The sequence below is a fragment of the Megalobrama amblycephala genome, linkage group LG7 (genome assembly GCF_018812025.1).
Source record: "Megalobrama amblycephala isolate DHTTF-2021 linkage group LG7, ASM1881202v1, whole genome shotgun sequence".
Classification (NCBI taxonomy): domain Eukaryota; kingdom Metazoa; phylum Chordata; class Actinopteri; order Cypriniformes; family Xenocyprididae; genus Megalobrama; species Megalobrama amblycephala.
This window is the reverse complement of record NC_063050.1, coordinates 23,660,702-23,683,726: the sequence shown is the minus strand read 5'-3', so window position 1 is coordinate 23,683,726 and position 23,025 is coordinate 23,660,702. Positions and strand designations below refer to the sequence as shown.

At 36.3% G+C, this 23,025-nt stretch overlaps 1 protein-coding gene across 2 annotated transcripts; it reads left to right on the top strand.

Moving 5' to 3' along the window:
- Positions 1-14: 14 nt before the first annotated feature.
- On the top strand, positions 15-22,301 carry smad1 (SMAD family member 1). Of its 2 annotated transcripts, none has more exons than XM_048196653.1 (7): positions 15-169; positions 7,877-8,461; positions 12,404-12,682; positions 14,639-14,725; positions 16,812-17,033; positions 17,466-17,722; positions 20,822-22,301. In XM_048196653.1, the coding sequence occupies exons 2-7, from the start codon at positions 8,062-8,064 to the stop codon at positions 20,963-20,965; spliced, it is 1,389 nt and encodes a 462-aa protein (XP_048052610.1). In that variant the 5' UTR covers positions 15-169; positions 7,877-8,061; the 3' UTR covers positions 20,966-22,301. The 2 variants fall into 2 exon arrangements, with proteins under 2 accessions (XP_048052610.1, XP_048052609.1); XM_048196652.1 differs by having other exon boundaries at positions 14,609-14,725.
- Positions 22,302-23,025: the final 724 nt, after the last annotated feature.

Below are 23,025 nucleotides of genomic sequence, written 5' to 3'. Positions count from 1 at the left end.
AAAAGTAGGACTTGTTAGGACTTGCGCACCGCCCCTCACTACATCCCGCGGCGTGATACGAGTTCAGTGCGGAGGGTGCGGCGGTCCGCGACACACTGACGCCAGGCGAGAGCACAGCGAGTCTGGTTGTATGAATGCTGTGAAGGATCGCGTCGAGGTGGCGCACAAGGTACAGTAAACTTTACTTTTCTATTTAAACGCGTCAACAAACTGTGAAAATACAAACGGCACGTTTGTGAATGTTCCTTAGAGGAACGCGCAATTTCTAACTTCTTACCGAGTGTTTCTCGCGCATTGAGGTCAGTAATGAAGCATCCAACTTGGTGTTCTTCATAACAACTCAAGAGAGTAAATCACTCAGTATTTGTTACGGTTCATGTGCTGTGTCTGCACATCAGCCTGTTGTTCTCGCAGTTATGCTGCTTGTAATGCATAAAGTACACTTTTGTTTGACTGTCACATGATGCTTGTGCTGTTGTTGATGTTTTGTTTTCCAGTATTAGCAGTTTTTTTAATAATATAAATATTACCTTTTTATGTTTGTATTTATTGATATACTTTTTAATTAAATCATTGACCTTGATTTTTGAATCCACACAAATGTGTTAAAATCCGTTTTGTCATTTTTTATACATTATTCTTTCATTGTACTCCATTTCGTGCTTTACCACCCACTTCTGCAGTTGGAGGGGATTTTTTTTTATTCTTTTTTTTTTTTTTTTTGATTGCTCAAAAATGGCAATAAATCATACACGTCACTTACAGTGAATATTTGCCCCCGTACATGATGCATGCAGAGACTGTGAGACCTGAGCCAGATTTCCTGACATCATTGAAGATGACATATCAGATTACTCAAAGGACAAGAATTTGTCCTTGTCCATGATTTGCTTGGATTGTTTTATTCTGACACATTGTGTGTGTGACAGACATAGAAAACGAGTGTGTGTGATTGTTTAATATCAGCATTTACAACTTACTGTAATGTTTTGGGTGAGTTGTCTTGGGACATAGACCACTTGGAGGACAGTGATGAGCAATGAACCTCTATTACATTGTATAAAATTGAGTGTTGCATTTTAAGGCTAGCTGGATACATGTGTACATTGCAAAAAGCCATTAAAATAATTACACGTACAGATACATTATACTTGTACATGACATTCTAATACATTACAACAACAATAACTGGGTCTGCTAAGTTCTTAGTACATTATACAAACTTTATACTTCTACATTACATTAAAACAGGTGAGACAATGAAACATTAAGCTGAACTTTAATTTCTTAGTGTTAGGCCTAGCTTTCGTTGAACATTTTTTCCACAAAAATTAGTTTGAGATCAAACAGTAACAGAGCTCTACCCAATTTTGAAAACCAAATCTTAAATGACTGAGGTTTGTACAGTGACCCACAAATTTTCTAAATAATTTAGAATTTTCTACATAAAATTTTATGTATTTACTTTACATTTACATGTAGCTCCGTGTGTCACATTAATGTTTTGTTTAAAAAGTTGTTTTCATTATTATTATTATTTTTATTATCATTATTATTGTTGTTGTTGTTGTTTTATTATTTAAAACGACAACAATAATAATATTATTATTATTCTACTTATCCACCATCACAGTTGTATACTATAATATATCTTCACAGACCCAAAACGTTGTTTTCATTATATATATATATATATATATATATATATATATATATATATATATATATATATATATATATATATATATATGTATATTTGTTTTTGCTGTTGTTATTATTATTATTATTATTATTATTATTATTATGAGACAAATATCCAGCCAACAAACAAACAAACAAACAAACTAAAACATCATCCTACCTATCCAGTATAGTTGGAATCCATCACAATTTTATAACATAATATAATACATTTGAAAGGCATTTTGTTCACAGACCATACAGTGTCCTTGCTTTCTGTTTGGAAAGTATAAAGTGAATGTATCCATCTCGTGCTCAGGTCTGTATATGGACATACCATAAGGGATGTATTTTATTTATCTAAATATGAAGATCTACATGCCTTTCCAATCATTTGTTTTCCTTAAGTGTATCAGGTTAACCATATTTGTGTAATCTTGGTGGTTTCTTGCTAAGGCTTAGCGAAAGTCTGCAGTGATTCACAAAATACTGCAAACAAATGAAATGATTAGCCATCAGTTTGCAGAGCATTAACTGTTGTGCATGAACCTTTGGCCAGTTTGATTTAAATGTGGCATCACAGGGAGTTTGAAGCGCACTTGCTCTTGGTCTGAGTGTCTCTCTCACTCACTTACTCTTGCTTTTCTCTTTATCCCTCCTTCTCCATTTGTCCAACCTTTTTGTTTTTTTTTTTTTTTTTTTTTGTTTGTTTTTTTTTATTTTTTATTAGAGAACATCGCAATTGAGCTGGCGCTTAATGGAGGGCCCCAGATCCAGCCCTTGATAAATAATGTAAGTTCTTTATAATGCATAGTCCCCTGGGAGGGCCGAGAGAGCATCATTACTGCCTCCTAAATTGATTAACGGCACTGAACCAGCGCAAAATGATACATGGATATGATGCGGGGGGTCAAGGCTGTCAAAGTTGCGTGATGGGAGCCACATTAGCTCTGCCTGCTGCACCAACCCTCAAGCTAATGCTAATATTTACATGCACTCAGGCCTGGAGTGCACTAGCTGAAACGTGCAGTGATTGCATTTTAATGGCCGCCCTGCATTGCAAATGTAGAAACCGAAACTGCCGTTTTGGTCCATTTGTGCACTTTTTCTAGCAGCAAGCTCACAGTTTACTGACAAGACCCCTTTACGCTCATCTTTGGCTCATTAAGTCTCCACCAAATTTTGCATCCCATGGCCATGCACTAGGCAGTTGGCCCACACAGTGAACTTGGCTTTAAGCATCGGTTGTTTGGACTGGGCTCCAGACAGCCCAAACTAACATTGTCTGAGTCAATACAATGGTATATTGACCTTTTATGTAAGTGTGTGGTCAGACTAGTGGTCAGATTTTATGAATCCTCAATAATATGTATCAATTCCCATCACTCCGACAGCCTGTATGCCGTTGCCTAGATGTTTGGACTGTGGAATTGAATTAAACATGGCAGCTGGCTAGCAACTCGAAGACCTGTCGTTGGTCATCAGAGCATGGATCTAACCAGACAGACAAGAAGATCTTACCAAACCCAATGGGCCTGGTCTGAGAACAGTGTCTACGGTTGTTCAAAGAGCACCTGCTGTGGGAATACCCGATCTGTGTGGTGTTTGGGTTTGGGAAGGGTGCTTTCAACATGTATGACAGCTTCCCTGAGGGAACAGCTGCATGTGTGTTTGAGTTTGAAGTGGCCTACAGACTTTGACAATGAGAAGCTTGGGGTGCCTGTCTGATATGTAAAGATAAAGAGGCTCTTGATGTGTCAGGGAGATACTTGTCCCACACAGTCACATACAGGTGTTGAAGAGTTTCCCATCCCAACAAAGTCTTAGTCATCAGAGAGAATCTAGTGTGTCATATGTGTCCTTGTAATACTGCATTGTCCTTTTGCATTGTCACTCAACCACTAGATTTCTCATTTTACTCTTTGTCTTTTACACTTTGTTTTATATTGTATGATTTCTAATTTTTTCAGACTGTAAGAGTGTTATTACCATGTTATTACGACATTTAACCATTTTTATTATTTGACATTTCAAATTTTACATTAACTGCAGAAAAAAAGCAAGAAAAATGCAAGAAAATTATAGATTTATAGAATTGTGTAATTTTATAATACGAAACTTATAAGAACATATAATTTGAGAATTACCAGTATCAACTCAAAACAGTTTACAGTGTTACTCAAATTTAATGTTACTCAAAATATATTCATTTTACTTGCATAAACTTTCATGCTGCAATGGTACATCAATGCATATTAGAGATGCACAGATGTATCGGCTAACAATGGTATCAGCCGATAAAAGCTATTATTATCACTATTGGCCATCGGCCGATTGTTTAAAAACTGCCGATGATCAGGGAGGGCCGATTATATCCTGTCAATCAAAAGGGTGCGGAAAAACGTGTTCAGACTGCAACTCATACATACTGTGTGTGAAGAAAATCACTCTTGTGTTGAATTTTAACGCATTAACAGTTTAAAAATAGTGACGTTAAAGCAGGCTCTTTTTGACCCTATGAATCACTCGTAGTTCAAGCCAGGGTTGCTAGGTCTGCATTTTTTTTCCTACATCAAATATTATTTTTAGCGCTTCCCATCCAATAATAGCAAAAACATTTGTGCTTTATTACTTCTGATAAGAATTAAAGTTTCAGTTTTCAAATTCTGTCCATTTTATCATGAAATTCAAACAATAAATGGCGTTTTGACGCTCTTAAATGTGACGTGTCAGAATGCTGTAATGCCTCAGTTCAGGTCGGCAGCGCGAGTCTTTTCTTCCTCCTCAATAGTTATATCTCGAAAAACATGAATGAACATCAAAGGTATGTTAAAATATATTGTACAGCTTACCAGAATGTATCATATCTCATGTAATCACTTTATTTGTGTTTCAACCACGGAAAGACGTCAATAAAACCGCTTGTGAACAATATGTCACTTTTACCTCTACAATGTTTTCCAATGTTCACAGTTCCTTATCTATCTATATATATAGATATTAAAAAAAACACTAGAGAGGAGCTTATTTACTGTTAATTATATGTTTGTGCAAAAAAGTGCTTATGAAAACTACCTTATGTGATACTAAGTTTTATACATTTCAGTTTTTATTTGAGTGTAATTATTATATCTGAAAATAAACAGCAGCAGAATATAATACCTCCGCTGTTAATTGTAACCTCTAATATTGTAGTGTACCAAATGAGAGGGTTCCCTGTATAGTTTGCAACATTATTTGGGAGAGATTTTTTTTGCTTAAGAAAAACCAAACTATTGGCATCAGCCGATATCATTCTGAATAATCGGCTATTGGTATCGACAGAGAAATTTAGTATCGGTGCATTTCTAATGCATATTCCTGTTCATCATGCTTTTCGGTCCCAAAAGTGTGTGTGGGATATGGCAAGGGGCTAAATAAAAAGTGTTTTTGAGACAAATTTAACTCTACCATATGTAAAGCCTCACTTGCATCAAAATAGAACTTTTTTAATGGTTGTGTCTCCTTTTTTAATGCTAAAAAAAAAACTTTTAAGGTTAATTACTTGTAGGCTAAGTGTTGAACATTATGCCAAAGCTGAGAATTGTATTGTTGAAAATATCTGTATCAATCATGTTAATCCAAAAAAGCATTAAGCAATAGAAGATTCCACGCGCTTTGATTCGTTGACAGATCTTCTATGGCATGAAGTCTTTGCATGCTCACCTGGTCCTTATTCCACAAGAACAGATGGAAAAATCCCCACATATTCTTCTTTAGCACCCATCTGTTATCTTCCTTCACTTGTCTTAAGAAGCTCTGAGGAAAGAACTCTGAATTTCTCAAAACTTCTGCTAGAAGTTTTAAGTTCTATTGGGAAAGACTGGAGAAATTAGATCCCTTGTGTTATTCAAAGAGAACCCAAAGACCATCCAGAAAAAAAGATCTTGCAGGTTAGTTGGTGATGCGCTTCCTACCCTTTGCTCTTCTCTTCCCTGACAACAGAAGAAGGTCCCAGGCTTTTAAATGAGCTTTTGGCTGTGAGATGATGCTAAATATAGGAGCAACGTTTTAGCCTCCCTGTCGCTGTGGTCCATGATAACAGCTACTCTCCCCTTCCCACTTAATAAAGAGCACCTGTTTTCATTGAATGATTCCAACTTCCAATGTGCAGAGCTCATGCTAGTTTATAAGCCAAAGACATTTTGTGATTTTGTTAAGAATATTTTACTGAGAAAAAAAAAAAAAGACTTTTTCAGTAACTCTGTAAAACATTTATTGAATTAGAATATTATTGTCGAAACTGGTCAGTTCTATAGAGGCATTTGTGTTGTGATACGTTGCCTTGATTGTAACCTACATCAGGCAAGCTTTCTAAGTGAAACAGTAGCTGAGGGCAGCCACATTCACCGAGGACAACATTATTCTTAGCACTCAGCATAGTTCAAATAGCTGCTCTCTGATGTCACCTTACTTATCTTGTGTTGATGGGCCAGAATAGAGTCGGTGGATAACACTTACCTGCCACTCAGACTCTGATACAACCTAAAGTGGATTCATATCAATCACAGGCAAGTCCTTGGCAAAAAAACAACAAAAAAAAACAGCTAATCTTTTTACTGTATATGTGTGGAAGGTGATGGTAAAAAAGGAATAGATATTGTCTAGAAAGAGCTAGAATAGTGTTTTGCAACTTTCAAAAGAAGTGTGCAGTCTTGCATTGTGCACTCTTATTTCCCTTCCCATTACCATGAATGCTGGTTAGTGAATGGCTGCTTTGGGATCTATCTGAATGGACATGTTTATCCTTATCTTGCATTTCCTCTCTATTCCTAATGTTGAAAGACTCCCGTTCCCGTTGCCTGTTGACCATGTGAACAGTTATCTAAAACCTAGAATGTGTTCAAAAGCCTACAGTGGTGTCTTGAATAGCATCCTGTAATAAGCTGCATCTTTACATATGAGGAAACTGATATGAGTCAGGACATTGTTCAGAGCTATACAGCATCACTCAGCAGTGTGTCACGGCAGTATCGTTTAAAACACATCCCACTTCCCATATGCCGAAAGCCATTTCGAGAACTTACCGTAGAGCAGATGTAATTGGAAGCTCTGCGCTGTGACTCCGAAGGCAGCCATTCCGAGAAGCCGTAACAGAATGATGTCATCATCACAGTGTTCTCGGGGTAGAAGATGTATTGTGTCATTTGTTCTGGATTTGTAGCTGGAATTCACTACACGACTTTTAAAATCTGAACAGATTTTAAAACACTAGGCATCATATGCTTGCCAACTTTGCCAACAATGGTTACAGAGAAAAAACTGGCAAAACACTTAGCATCATATGCTAAATGACTGATGATCACACACTACCAGACTGCCAGACTCTGATTGTTCCAAACACAACAAACTCATGTAGAAAGAAACATGCGCCTCATTGCTAGAAGACGCATGACCAATGAAAACAATGTGTGTTCTAAAAGCAGCTCAAAATATCAAACATGTTTGATATCCTCTGACTGGCTGGAATCATAGATAGCTGACTTATTGCCTCGCAGCCCTATCAGGCAGTGACTTCGCAGGCAACGTTTGTGCATGAAAGTAACTTCTGAAACTGATTTCAGACAGGTTTCTAAGGCAGCATAACAGTAAAATGATCTACGACAAAATAGAAAGAGCTTTCACGATAACTAAGTGAATATTTAATTACTACAACAATAATATCTTCCTAGAAATTAAATCAAAAGGTAAAAAAACAAACAAAAAAAACCCACACAAACTGACCACAATGCGCTACTTTTAGGTGCCATTTTATTTTTAGTTCAACTGTCACTGAGTTAAACGCACAGGAAAGTGGGATCTCATTCCCGGCGAAGGATACATCTATGCTGCATCCAAAAATAGAATAGATTAGATCATTAGACAGGATGTGACACGATCATAAGATTCGAACGTTCCTTGTTGCCGTCCTATACCTCGCAGCATTTTTCAGCTTTCAGACATGGCCATAATTTGTCTTTACGTGATTTTCTGTATATCTGTTAACTCTTGAATGCCCAATATCTGCAGACTGGATCTGGCAACTAGCGTCAACTAGTTCAGACTGCAAATCGGGGCAAAAATCTGGGCAAAGTCATCCTTTAATGTCAGTGCTGGAAGCTCTTAAACGGAACGGATCCCAAAGTAATGTTTGACTGTATTGTCTGTCTCTTTACAGGTGTACTTGACAAACTGACCTAACTGTGAAACAGCACAACTTTCAGCGATACCCTTGTTCATGAGTCGCTGTGGTTGAGTATTTGATTCTCTTTGAGGAGGTAGAGCAGAGAGTCTTTGTTCCTGTGTGGCGCAATCCTACGGAGTAAGTGTGACAACATTGGCTGGGGCGCACGTGGCGCCACAATGAACGTCACCTCGCTCTTCTCCTTCACCAGCCCGGCGGTCAAGCGACTGCTGGGCTGGAAGCAAGGTGACGAAGAAGAGAAGTGGGCAGAGAAGGCGGTGGATGCACTGGTCAAGAAGTTGAAGAAGAAGAAGGGTGCTATGGAGGAGCTGGAGAGGGCACTCAGCTGCCCTGGTCAGCCAAGCAACTGTGTCACTATACCTCGCTCACTGGATGGGAGACTCCAGGTGTCACACCGGAAGGGTCTGCCTCACGTCATTTACTGCCGAGTGTGGCGCTGGCCTGACCTACAGTCACACCATGAGCTCAAGGCCCTGGAGTGTTGCGAGTTCCCCTTTGGATCTAAGCAGAAGGATGTGTGCATCAACCCCTACCACTACAAGAGGGTGGACAGTCCAGGTGAGTGACTAAATTTATCTGGGCTGGTTTGATCATGAGCAGTACATAACAGCAGCTGATTGATACATTTGGACTAGTGGTGGGATTTGGACTCATCCCAGTGACATTTTTTTTAATCTGTTCACCAAAAAGAATCATTCAGATTCATTCAGTGACCCTTTCTGCAGGTTACATCATTATAGCAATAGTTGGTGGAAAGTCCTTTTTGAGTCATTGAGTCTTTTAAACAGTAAAAATATATATAAAAAGCAGGCATCCAACACAAGTTTTAAGGCCTATTCACAACAAGGATGATATCTATACAATAAAGTTCTAATAATCCTTAGAATTCTATAAGAATAGGGAAGTCCATACCAAAACTATAACGATAACTACAGGAACAATATCATTGGAATCATTTTCAGATTGTTTTGCCAGCTTATGAATGACAAAATAATAGACACACTCTCAGCACACTCTTATAATAAACAGAATGTTACAGTCCATTGGTGTGGACGATATCTTTATAGTTATCCTTTATATTATCCTTTATTAACAATTGTGTTTCCACAAAATCATCCAAGAGACTTTAGAAAGAGTGATTAAAGGATTAGTTCACTTCAGAATTAAAATTTACTGATAATTTACTCACCCCCATGTCATCCAAGATGTTTATGTCTTTCTTTCTTCAGTTGAAAAGAAATTATGGTTTTTGAGTAAAACATTCCAGCATTTTTCTTCATATTGTGGACTTCAACAGCTACCAATGGGCTGAATGTCCAAACTGCAGTTTCAGTGCATCTTCAAAGGGTTCTACACGATCCCAGCCGAGGAACAAGGGTCTTATCTAGTGAAACAATCAGCCATTTTCTAAAAAAAATAAAAAAAATAAAATAAATTTAAACTTCTTAACCATGAATGCTCGGTTGTAGTGCTCTGCAATGCACTATCAAATCAAATTTATGCAATTTTGCCTGTAAACATAGCCTATATTTTAGGATGTTTATATATTTTTAATGGAAACAGAGAAGCGGCCTTGTTTTTGCATTGTAAATTATTGTATGACTCAGCGCATCACTGACAAAACATTTTAAAAATAAAATGTACATATCTTACTGTTTCCTTCAAATACAATGGCATTTTTCATAATATTAGGAACACCATGAAATGGGTTATCTTTAGGCTACTGTCTGTCTGTGCATGACACCAACAACACCTCCATTCAGTAGAGGTTGTACAGTACTGTAGGTACTTGTCGGACGATCACAGAGCGATTCCTTCGGTGTCTGTCGTTATGCCATTATGTTGCTAAGCTATATGCTTAGACGAAATGCGCATCATTGATCATTATTCACAAGAAATATTTTCTCAGAACATGAGTTCTGCTATTTGGAACACAATTTAAAGCATAATTATCATGCCCCAAAGCAGTCCTCGTTGTGGTTAAAACATTAAAACACAGCATGCCACAGGAAAAGTGCAAAATATTTCTATTTAAATTAATATCAAATGTTGTAACTTCTGGATAATGATTTCATGTAATTTCTGTGCTTAACTCCATTAAGGAGAGTGACATATTTAATCTAAATGTGGAAATTGAAATGTTTAAATGGAAAACATTCTGTTTACTTCATTATTTCGCTCACTCCAGTAAAATAGTGCATACGCACGGTCTAGAGCTCCCGTATGGTGTGCACACATTTACGCTGTTTATTTTTTATAAATCCTGATATGTGCGTGGAAAATTGAGTATGCACATTTCAGTGCCTTTTTTGTGCGTACGCAAAATTTATACACCAGGCCCCTTTAATTTCTTATCCATAAATCTCTTCCATTTTGTCAAAACTATTTTGTGAAAACAGACTCGTTCAGAGAAGGATCATATTCATTCAGTAGAATCAACTAAAGAAATGCTCCTTCACGAATCCTCACTCAAATGTTATCGGCTTGTTCTAGTAAGCAGTCATGTGCTTTAAAAGGGCAAGACTTCAGTAAGCAAAAATTATGAGTCAGTACAAAAATGATTCTTTCTAAGATATGTTCTAAGACACACATTCACAGTCTAGACACAGGATTCCCAGTGTCATGGAAATCCTGTAAATATCAAGGAATTTTAAAACTGCATAATATAATAGTTTAATGCATTATATAATATATATATGTAATATTATTCCCATTTAAGTTACTCCTAGTGATTTTAATCTCTATAAAATGTTTAATTTCTTAATCAGAAATCACGAACAGCAGAGAGCAAAGAGATTTTGTCCTTTTGGAATATTTTGTTTGAATTCCTTCAAGTATTATTATCAGTTCATCTTGGTGTGCAGTTTTTCTGTTGAACTGCAGTTTGTATTATTGCAAATCACTGGAAATTTCCACACAGATTTTCTCTTTCCTGTTGTTAATATTTACCTTTAGAAGAACAAGTGAGTAAAACCACTCTGTCAGTGAATCCCATATGGATTTATATAGCCCATATGTACCTTTTCCATGCATGTTCCTGAGTTTTCCTTTCCCATGGTTCCTTCAGATGATCTCTTTCTTTTTCTGTCCTTCCCCTTCCATATCTCTCTCCGGCCTCTGCCAGGTGCTTTTCTCATTTGTTTGATCCTGATACTGCTTGAGAGAATCTGGTAGCATTGAAAACATTCTGTGTGTGTGTGTGTGTCTTAATGGGAAACAAGAACATTTTCTTTACCTCTGCTTATGGTGAAAGAATGGACTTCAAATGCACAGCCCCCTTTTTGTTGGCTAAGCAGAAGATGAGGGTCAGCTGACAACACAGAAACAGCTGTCCACAGTATGTGTGTGTGTGTGCACATTATGAGAGCAGGAGCAGGAAATTCCAGGCGGAGGCAGAATGAGGGCTTTGTTCTGGGTCTGTGTACACTTTTGTGTGTAGATGTGTGTGTGTGTGTGTGTGTGGCGGCTGAAACATGCAAACATGTGGCTGTAAAGAGGAAGAGTTTTACAGGAACTCCTGTCACCCACACAGACAATAGCAGGAAAGAGTGGTTGCCCGCCTTGCACACGCTTGTGTAGTGCAGGCCTGTGGATATCTGGACACCTGTCTTTCCCCTCCTCTCCAGAAAGCCAGAACACTGTCCACGTTCATTGTTTAACAGTACTCATTGCTATATCGCTAAAATACAAGTTCCCAGTCTTACTGGAAACGTCTTGACAGTCTAAAACTATTAGCCTGTCTAAATGAAAAGGCATGTGGGCTTCATAGGTGGAAAGATGTTTATAGTTGAAAATCCACTTAAAAACACCAGTTACCACATTTTATTGCTCTGCTATTTTTAGAGAGCACGTTGGTGTGTGACAACTGTGACTCTTGGATAAGATAGGTAATTTGTATATTTTACAGAAATACAGAAAATTGTGGACAACAAAACACCAAATATAATCATAAATAATTAAATGAATAGTTCACCCAAACATATAATCAAATAGCAAATATTCTGCTATCATTTGCTCACCATCATGTTGTTCCAAATCTGTATTCATTTCTTACTTCTGTGAAACTCAGAAGATATTTTGAAGGTATATGCTTTTTGTCCATACACTGAAAGTAGTTTTGGACCCCACTAACTTTTTTCAAAATATCTTCTTTTCTGTTCCAAAGAAAAAAAGTAAGTCACACAGGTTTGGAACTACATGAGGTTGAGTAAATGATCACAGAATATTCATAGTTGGATGAACTAACATTTTAATTTTATTTGTGGCTTTGCGTGTTCAATTCTTTATAGGTGCACTACAGAGGATTTATTGTTAAATAAATTCCTCAAATTCTCATTCTTGCGTGATTATGTTGTGTCTGTAAACAAAGAAAAGAAAATTAGGCCATTAGTGGCAGATGAATTCATATCTCATTCATATATCAAAGTTTGATGAATTCTCGTGTCACCTTCTCCATTCTGATTGCTTATGATTGGCATATTTCTCTATCTCTATTCCTAGTGCTGCCACCTGTGCTGGTGCCACGAAACAGTGAGTTCAATGCGAAACTCTCTATGCTGCCACGCTTCCGTAACCCACTTCACCAGACAGAGCCGCCAATGCCTCAGAACGCCACCTTCCCTGACTCCTTTCCCCAGCAGCCAGCGAACGCCCTACCCTTCACTCCGAACTCCCCAACCAACAGCTACCCCAGCTCGCCCAACAGCGGCACAGGCAGTACAGCCACCTTCCCCCATTCACCATCCAGCTCGGACCCAGGCAGCCCTTTTCAGATGCCAGGTGAGCTGCACTTATGCTATTCGTTCTTCAATGTCTTGCTTTCTACTGTAGTAGAAAATGTACTCTACCGATCAAGGGTTTTGGGATGGTAAGGTTTTTAAAGAAATGTCTTATGCACACCAAAGTTGCATTTATTTGATCAAAAATGAAGTAAAAAGGTAATATTGTGAAATATTATTATAATTTTAAATAACTAATTTATGTTATAATGTTTTTTAAAAAGTTTTTTTCAGCTGAAATCATTCTAAATGCTGATTTGGTGCTCAAGAAACATTTATTATTAATATCGATGTTGAAAACAGTTGTGGGTTTTCAACATTTCAACAATATGAGATGGGAGTTTTTTTTAGGGGAACGCAAATTTTGATACTTGATTACCATATAGATATAGAAAGTATTGAAATGATACTGTAAGGTACTGTAAATAAATAATACCATGATATTTCTTTAAAGGTGCCCTAGATTCAAAAATTTAATTTACCTCGGCATAGTTAAATAACAAGAGTTCAGTAAAAAGAAAAGACATACAGTGAGTCTCAAACACCATTGTTTCCTCCTTCTTATATAAATCTCATTTGTTTAAAGACCTCCGAAGAACAGGCGAATCTCAACATAACACCGTCTGTTACGTAACAGTCGGGGTGTACGCCCCCAATATTTGCATATGCCAGCCCATGTTCCAAACATTATGAAAGGCATTACACAAGGGCAGAACGTCTGGATGTGCACAGGTGAATCAACAGACTAGGTAAGCAAGCAAGGATAATAGCAAAAAATGGCAGATGGAGCAATAATAACTTGATATTTTTAGTGATATTTGTAAATTGTCTTTCTAAATGTTTCGTTAGCATGTTGCTAATGTACTGTTAAATGTGGTTAAAGTTACCATCGTTTCTTACTGTATTCACGGAGACAAGAGCCGTCGCTATTTTCATTTTTAAACACTTGCAGTCTGTATAATGCATAAACACAACTTCATTCTTTATAAATCTCTCCAACAGTGTAGCATTAGCCGTTAGCCACGGAACACTATCAGACTCATTCAGAATCAATGTAAACATCAAAATAAACACTGTACTTACGCGATTAGACATGCTGCATGACGAATACTTTGTAAAGACCCATTTTGAGGGTTATATTAGCTATTTGAACTTTTTTTATGTTGTTTAAGGCAAGCGCGAGCTCCGGGGGAGGGGGAGCACGAGATTTAAAGGGCCACACACCCTGAATCGGCTCATTTCTAATTATGCCCCAAAATAGGCAGTTAAAAAAAATGAATTAAAAAGCATCTATGGGGTATTTTGAGCTGAAACTTCACAGACACATTCAGGGGACACCTTAGACTTATATTACATCTTTTAAAAAAAAGTTCTAGGGCACCTTTAAGGGACATCAGACACGTTGTTTGCTAACTGAGTTGCCTTGTAATTGTACCTCATAAGAAGAGAAAATTAATTTTAATGGCAGAAGACTTTTCACAGACTCTGACATTGTAATTCTAGCAAGATATTCCTTTTTTTAATTAATGTACATTTATAACGCTATACTTTGTTATTATTTAAAATATTAAAAAGGACAAAACTAGTCAACACTGCTGCGATGGGGTTTCTACTCCTTCTAAGGGAGTAAATTTGACATATTTCACTCTTCTGACTACTGTGATCCCAATTTTTTTCCTCATTTAGAAAATTGTGGAAACCCAATATTAATTTTTTTCTTTTGATGTTGTCACAAATATGCATTTTTAAAAAATAAGACTTTCTCCCATGAACTTCTAAGAAGAAAAACTGAAAATGGTTAATTGTATGTCTGTTTATATTGTATGTATTATGTATGTAGTTATAAGTGTAAGGTGGATTCTATGGGATGATATTTATGTTATTTATCTACATCTGTTTTGCCTGTGTTTGGATGTTGCTTCAAAAGAAACACCTCCACCTGCTTATATGCCCCCAGAGGAGCCAATGACACAGGACTGTCCCCAGCCAATGGACACTAACCTGCTAGCTCCCAATCTGCCATTGGAGATCAGCAACCGACCAGGTACACTTCATTTGCAGCATAAAAACAACCATAAAATAAGACAGCACACTAAGCTTCAGTTATTCCAGCAAAGATATTGCCTCTTCCTTACAGCCTGACATGGGCTGCTTATAGCTATCAGCAGCTGCCTGCCCACACTGCAGGTGCAGGAAGTCCACACACAAACATACTCTCTTACACACACACAAAGTCACAGACAATCCAACTTTTTGTCACTTAAAGGGATAGTTCACCCAAAAATGAAAATTTGTTCCAAAGTTGTTCCAAACCGGTACAAATTTCTTTCTTCTGTTGAACACAAAAGATAAATTAAAGAATGTCAGTAACCAAACAGTTGACGGAAGCTATTGACTTCTATAGTTTGGAATAACTTTCTTTGGGTGAACTATCCCTTTAAATTTGGTTTATCTTGCAGTGTGATTATGAACAAAAAAAGCTAAATAAATGTTACACAGTAAATCAAAAGTAAATTTGCACAGTTAACTGTTAGAAGTTAGTCAGTTATAGCAAAAACCTGAAAGTCTTTTCTACAAAATGCTGTAAAAACCTTTAATATGGTATACTGTGTAATTAATTTTTTACTTTTCCATATTAATTTCTTATGCAAGTTTGGAAACTTTACCTCAACACATGGCAATTTCTCTCTAAAGAAATCAGTGCTGCACTTAACCAGAATCAATGACCCACCAATTTGTAAAGAGCAAAAAATATACAGTTTGCATACAGTGAAACCCAGAGTCCCACAGGAGGTGAGGGGTGTGTGCAAGGTGTTGAAATATCTGTGGAAGTTGCTGTACAGTTTGGGGATGCGCGCTCAAGCTGCATCCTGTGCGGTGCTGTAGTGCAGACTTCCATTGTGATAGGCTAATGGGAAAAGAGTAGACAAAACACACCTGTGGCCCAGTGTCACAGACCAGAGGATGCTGAGAAGAAATATGCTGTAAGTTAAACACTTTTTACTCTCTTTGGGATAAGCACAGAAGGAAGAGATGAGCTGTGGATATCAGAAAGAGGACATTTTGATGGTTGGTGTTTTATGGGACCTATAAGTTAACTTGCACTGTGGTGGGATTTGATACGGACAGCTATCCCACTTGTATTATGCTGATTTGGTTGTATTTTGTAGGCCCTTGAATAGTGCAGGGTTATAACCAATCACTGCTGCCTGTTACTAAAGTGTTACCATTAATAGCCTAGCAACAGTGACCTCATATAAATACCCTAGTAAAATCGATATGCCCTCTGCTGTAAGAGATGAGATGCAAGTCTAAATCTGTTAATCATATTGCTAAATCACTTTCAAAGTCACAGTCCAGCACTAAAGGTGCATTAATATATTGCAAAACAAAATGTTTTGGGGGTTGTGTCAATAGAGTAAAAAAAAAAAAAAAAAAAAATTAGGCTTTATAAAGCATGTTGCCAGTCTGTTGAAATTGCCAGCCTGTGTCAAAAAATCATTAAATATAAATATTCATATTAAAAATATAAACTTTTGTTCAAAAGTTTGGGATGAGAAAAGAGAAGAAGAAAAAAAAAAAAAAATTATCATTTATATTCAGCAGGATGCATAACATTGATCAAAAGTGACAGTAAAGACATTTACAGCGTTACAAAATATTTCTGTTTTAAATAAATGCTGTTATTTTGAACTTTCTATTTATCAAAGAATCCTGAAAAAAATGTATCGCTGAAGACTGGAGTAATGACAGCTAAAATTTAGCTTTGCCAACACAGGAATAAATTACATTTTAAAAAGATATCTAAAAATTCTACACGTACTGTGCAAGACTAACTGGGACTAGTCATTGCACTTACATATTGTTGCCCTATTGATGGTTTGAGTGCTTCTATTGTTATTATTTGCAAGTCTGCTAAATGATTAAATGTAAATGTAAAGAAAACATTTATTTCAAATTGTAATAATAATTAACAATATTACTGTTTTTATCTTTTGATCAAATTAATACAGCCTTAGTTAGCATAAGAGTTAGTAATATTTAAATTTATACACCATACTACTATGGTTTACTATGATAAGTAAGTGCATGTGCACTTGCATTCATTGAGTTCATAACTTTTTGTGCAGATGTTCAGCCTGTGGCCTATGAGGAACCCAAGCACTGGTGCTCTATTGTGTACTATGAGCTGAATAATCGTGTGGGAGAGGCCTTTCAGGCCTCCTCCACTAGCGTACTGGTGGACGGCTTTACCGACCCCTCAAACAACCGCAACCGCTTCTGCCTGGGTCTGCTTTCGAATGTCAACCGCAACTCGACCATCGAGAACACACGACGCCACATCGGAAAAGGTTTGATTTTGTTGAGTTGTTATCTAAAGAGCAATGATCAGATGTTATTTTTCTACAAGACAAAAAGGTTTGATTTTTCACTTAAAAATGACTCTGTATAAATCAACTATTCTAGTATGTAATATAGGATTTATTGCATATGTAATTGATGATTATTGATTAGCACAATTATCTAGCACTGAAATATGACTTGGAGTTAATGTGATAGTAATATGATATTGATGATATGGCCTGTCTCAGAAATAGCTGTTAATAGTCAAGTCAAGTCAAATTTATTTATATAGCGCTTTTTACAATTGGTAATTGTTTCAAAGCAGCTTTACATATTAGAAGCACAGAAAAAAGAGAAGTGGTTAAAAATAAGCTGTACAAGCAATAATAAGCTAAGTATTCATTATAATATAAACTCACAATCACTTTTTCATACATCAGGAGTCCATTTGTACTATGTGGGAGGAGAGGTGTACGCCGAATGTTTGAGCGACAGCAGTATCTTTGTCCAGAGCCGCAACTGCAACTACCACCATGGTTTCCACCCCACCACCGTATGCAAGATCCCCAGTCGCTGCAGCCTAAAGATCTTCAACAACCAGGAGTTTGCTGAGCTCTTGGCTCAGTCTGTCAATCACGGTTTTGAAGCCGTCTATGAACTCACCAAAATGTGCACCATTCGCATGAGCTTTGTAAAGGTAAGCTATAAACAGATAATTCATAGCTCACCCAGCTATTCTTTCATCATTTACTCACCCTAATGTGGTTCCGAACTGGTATTCATTTCCTTCTTCTGTGAAATGCAAAATAAGATAAATGTTGAAGAATGTTTCTGAATTTCAGCATATTAGCTGTTTTTCTCCATATATATATATATAGAGAGAGAGAGAGAGAGAGAGAGAGATAGATAGTATTTTATACCAGTATAAAATATAGGAACAATACATTTTTTTGTATCTTATGCTCATTAAGGCTGCATTTATTTCATAATAAATACAAAAAAAACAATAATATTGTGAAATATTATTACAATTTAAAATTATGGTTTTCTATTTTAATATAATTTAAAGTGTAATTTATTCCTGTGTTGGCAAAGCTGAATTTTTAGCAGCCATTAGTCCAGTCTTCAGTGTCACATGATCCTTCAGAAATCATTATAATATGCTGATTTGGTGCTCAGTTATTATCTATTATCATTGGTGCTCAATTATTAATAATGGTTCTTATAAATTTTGAAAACAGTTTTTGCTGCTTTTATATTTGGAAACTGATACTTTTTTGTAGGATTCTTTGATGAATACGAAGTTGAAAAGAACAGCATTTATTTTTAAATAGAAATCTTTGTAACTTAACTTAAATGTTTTTACTGTCACTTATGATTTAATACGTCCTTGTTAAAAAAACAAAATATATTATTATTTTTTTTATCCATCTTACCCCAAACGTTGTGATACATTTACACTGATATAATAAGAAAAGTTTCTTGAGCTCCAAATCAGCATATTAGAATGATTTCTGAAGGATCATGTGACACTGAAGACTGGAGTATTGATGCTGAAAAATGAAGCTTTACCATCACAGGAATAAATTATATTTTAAAATATATTATAAAATATGATTATGATTATAAAATATATTAAAATGCTAAACTACAAAACTGAAAGTATAAATGTAATAATATTTCACAGAAGTGTGCGCACACACACACACAGGCAAAAAATATGTGCCAAGCCCAAAATGACTAAACACTAAGCTTTTAATAGTCTTAACCACAAATTATTGGTCAGGGAATTTAAGCAAATGCATTACTTCAAAAGCCATTGCTGTCTCAGAAAAATGTGAAAGACAGAATTAATTTTTGGCAGAATATGGGAAGTTGTGTGTGGAGTGATGAATCACAATGAAGCACGAGTTGCATGGTGATGCTCCAAAGCAGTGTCTTTGAAAATCTGCTGAGAAATATAATAATAAATGCATCTCTACCACAGTGAAGTTTGTAGGTAGAGCTGTCATTGTGTGGGAAGCCTTTTTAGCTGCTGGTACTGGTGAGCAACTTCACTGTGAAAAGTCATTTAATGCTTCGGAGTACAGAGAATATTGCAGAATGGCTTGCTTCACACAGTTAAAAAAGTTGTTATCTAAAGAGCAATGATCAGATGTTATTTTTCAACAAGACAATGCTCTTGCCCATACTGCAAAGACAAGCAAGAAGTGGCTTGAGAACAAATCCATCAGGCTCATGTTTTAGCCTGTGTCCATATTTGACCCCTATAGTGAATATTTGGTCTCACATATACTCAAACTAACTGGGAGACATCTTTCAACTACTCATGAACTGTTTGAAGTAGGGATGAACCGATCGGGCCTGATACAGCGCTCATGTACTCGTACTCGCACTCATTAAAATGCTCCCATACCAACAACCGATTCCACGCAGCATGTACAGAACAGTGCTTGTGACAATGAAATACCCACAACAGAGCAAACAGCAGAATGAATATATCAGAGAAGGATGTCTGTGAACTAAATGTATCGAATTAAAGGTGCTAAAGAGGATTTTATACATTTTTGCAATATTACTTGAAACTGTCTTTACTAACTGATAAAAGACTATTTATTAGGTGCACTGAAAGGAATAATATTATAATAATATAATATCTGTGCACGAGGTAGGGCCTTAAAAACATCAGCCAATCAGTTAAGCGATCATCGCATAAACGATTGGCCCTCTGGCTTGTCAATCACTGCCATGACGTTCCTTGTGAGAGATGAGCGCGGCTGCACGCTCCAGTAACTTTCCACACTCCACAGGCGCTGCATGCAATGTTTTTGTCAGGAGACAGGAGTAACAACTGCAGATTATGAGTTACCTGCGGTGAGTCCGACATAATGAATAGTAAACACTCGTGTTCCAATACTCGTGCACGAGTTTTGGGAGGCGTTCCTTTGAAATAAGCTGTGAAGGAGGGGGGTTGTTCTTACACATGATTATAATTAATATAATTATTATTTGTTTTTTGTTAATAAAATTTAATTTAATCATTAAAACAGAGTCCAGAAAAATTAAAGCAGAATAAACTAAAAAAAAAAAAAAAAGGAATATCTTCCTCGGGTTTTACGATACAATAAACAATAGAAATATCTAAACATCCTTAAATCAAGATACATTCACTTGAGATGCAAAATGAAGAAATTAAGTCTTGTTTTCTGAGAAATTGAAAACAAATGAGTGAGTTTATGTTTAAAACATGAAAATTACTTTTTTATTTGAATTAAGTTGATTTTTCAAACAGAGCTATTCAAACTTTGAGCTATTTTTTTTTTTTTTTTGGTCAAATGAATTAAAATGTAATGGAGATCTGTAATGAGATCTGAAGCATTGCTCAAACTCGTTGTGTGTTTTCTATACATTTACATTTAGAGAACATATTGATGTATGTTCCCTTCAATTTATTCTTTTTAATTTTCTGTAATTGGTCTTAAAAATGTCTTAAATTAAAAAAGCTGCAGAAACCCTGAAAAAAGACCACTAAATATTTTGCCATGCCTGGCTTAGCCCATTTGTTTGCCCAGGAGTGTATATATACATATACACATACACGTCAGGGCTCAACTGACTTTTCAGTTGTATAAACAAAAAACATGAAGACACTGAAAGACATACATACCGGTTTGGAACCATGTGTGTGCGTAAAAAGCAGAATTCAATGAGAATTTTTTGTTTTTGAGTGAACTTTCCCTTCATGTAACAAACAATTTTAAGGAGAACTATAGACATATTTGTACTTGTGTTTCAGGGTTGGGGTGCAGAGTACCATCGACAGGATGTGACAAGCACCCCATGCTGGATTGAGATTCATCTTCACGGGCCCCTGCAGTGGCTGGATAAAGTCCTTACCCAGATGGGCTCTCCTCACAACCCCATTTCCTCCGTGTCCTAGACAGAACTGATTCCCATGCAGAAGCTGATTGATTGAAGGGAGAGGTGGGAGAAGGCAGGAGGGTGGGGTTTGTATTCTACTTGAAGGCAGTTTGTTCGGGGGCATAAAATTTGGCTGAAGAGTCCTCAGTTCTCAGCCCGTGAGAATCTGGAAGATACTTGACAACTTTGTGTGACCAAGCATGTTAAATGATGAGGCCATCATACTTGGGGCAAGTATCCTCCTTTGGTCTTGTTTGTGAGAGAAGTTGGGTTTTAAGCCAACTTTTGGCTTTGGTTTTCTTTCTTTTTCTTTTGCATTTCTTCTCCTTTTTCCAGTTTACAAATCAGTATTCCATTGATTAAGATCTGCATCATAGTTTAGAGACTAGTACAGTGTTGTACAGAGTAGTATAGTGTGAACACGTCTGGTAGACAAAAAAGTAAGATAACATGCAGAAATATAATGCTTTAAATGAACTTAATGGCATGAAGCTGTGAGAAGATAATGAGGTTATTAATGCAAAATTTCTCACAGCTGGAAAGAAGAAAAAATGTAGCAAAAATGGACAAAAATGTCTAATGTAGAATGAAAAATACATATATTTGAATAGGCAAAACTTTTGAATGGGATAAACGTATGGGGAGTTAGGGCATGTTAGTAGTGGGTAGGGATGCATGAGCAAACTCATGCGTATGTTGCGCTAATTTTATCGCAGTTGTGTTCGACTGATTTTAAAAAATGGGTGTGTAAATGTACTTATTAGTAAAGAAAGTGCTGTGCAGTCTGTTTTTTTGCAAGTGTGGTTTGATCCCCAGGATTGTAAGTCTATGTCTACGAGAGCAGAGGCAGGCATTGTTTACTTTGTCCATATGTTGTGCACTGCACCACTGTGCTGCACGGAAGAACGTCCTCTTTTCACTGTTTTTTTTTTTTTTTCCTGAAATGCCATGAATCTGTTTTCATAAAACACCTTTAGAAAAGTAAGAGAAAAAAATATATACGTAATGCCTGTGCATTTCCAGCATTTTTAGAGTAAAATAGTTACCTTTTTTTGTTGACTAAATTCTAAATGGCACTAGAGATATTGTTTTGTAAAAAGTAGATATTTTTTTGATTAACTTGCTTTCAGTTTTTTTATTCAAAGTGAAATCCCATCCACTGTTAAAATGTAAACATTTTTGTATTTTTTTGAAGAAAATATATAATGTTGTTCCTTCATATCTGCACTTTCATAAGTGGCTTCTTTGTCTCTGTCCTTTTTTGTGCTGTTCTTGCTTACTTGTACTCTCAGATAGCAGTTTTATTCCATGAATATCAAGTCTCTACTGGAAGATTCAATAAAATTGTTTCATTATCACTGTCTTCTTGTCTCTTGGTGTTCAGGAAGTTTTAAGGCAAACAAATCATTATTTTACAATCTCAAATTCACTGTGTAACCCATTATTATGTAAATAACGTTAATTAATTGGATATACAGTGACATTAATACAAATTTAATACATCAGCTTATATAATGTTGAATGTTGATATGTAAATGGTATGGAAACAAAATAATTGTATCAAAATCAATCTGTAAAGTAGCCTACTCTAGATTAAAGATTGATAACTGACGGTAAAGACTTAAGGTAAAACTATCGTACTATATTAAATTTATAAGATAAATGAGATTATTAAATGTCATGGTTTTTACTGGAACTAGAAAACAGCACACTAGTTTCATTCATCCGTTCTCTGTCATATAAAAAGGAAATGGCTCCCTCTAGTGTCATTGAAAGGTTTGCATTGCAAACTACTGTGTTGTAGTAGGTGAAGGCGCCTCACATTTCTGTATCATGTGACACAATATTAAATATACCATACCACCAAACCTGTCTCCATTACTGTCCAGGTTGTATCTTATTGTAATTAGTAATATTGTATATATTTGCTTGTCAGTATCTTTTTTTCTTTCACATAGGTAACCAGCTATTTAGGCAAATCCACTCATGCGTCATTATGTCTGTAAAGGCATGATGCGTGATGCTACTGAACTTAAAGGGTTATTTCACCCGAAAATGGAAATTCTGTCATTAATTAAT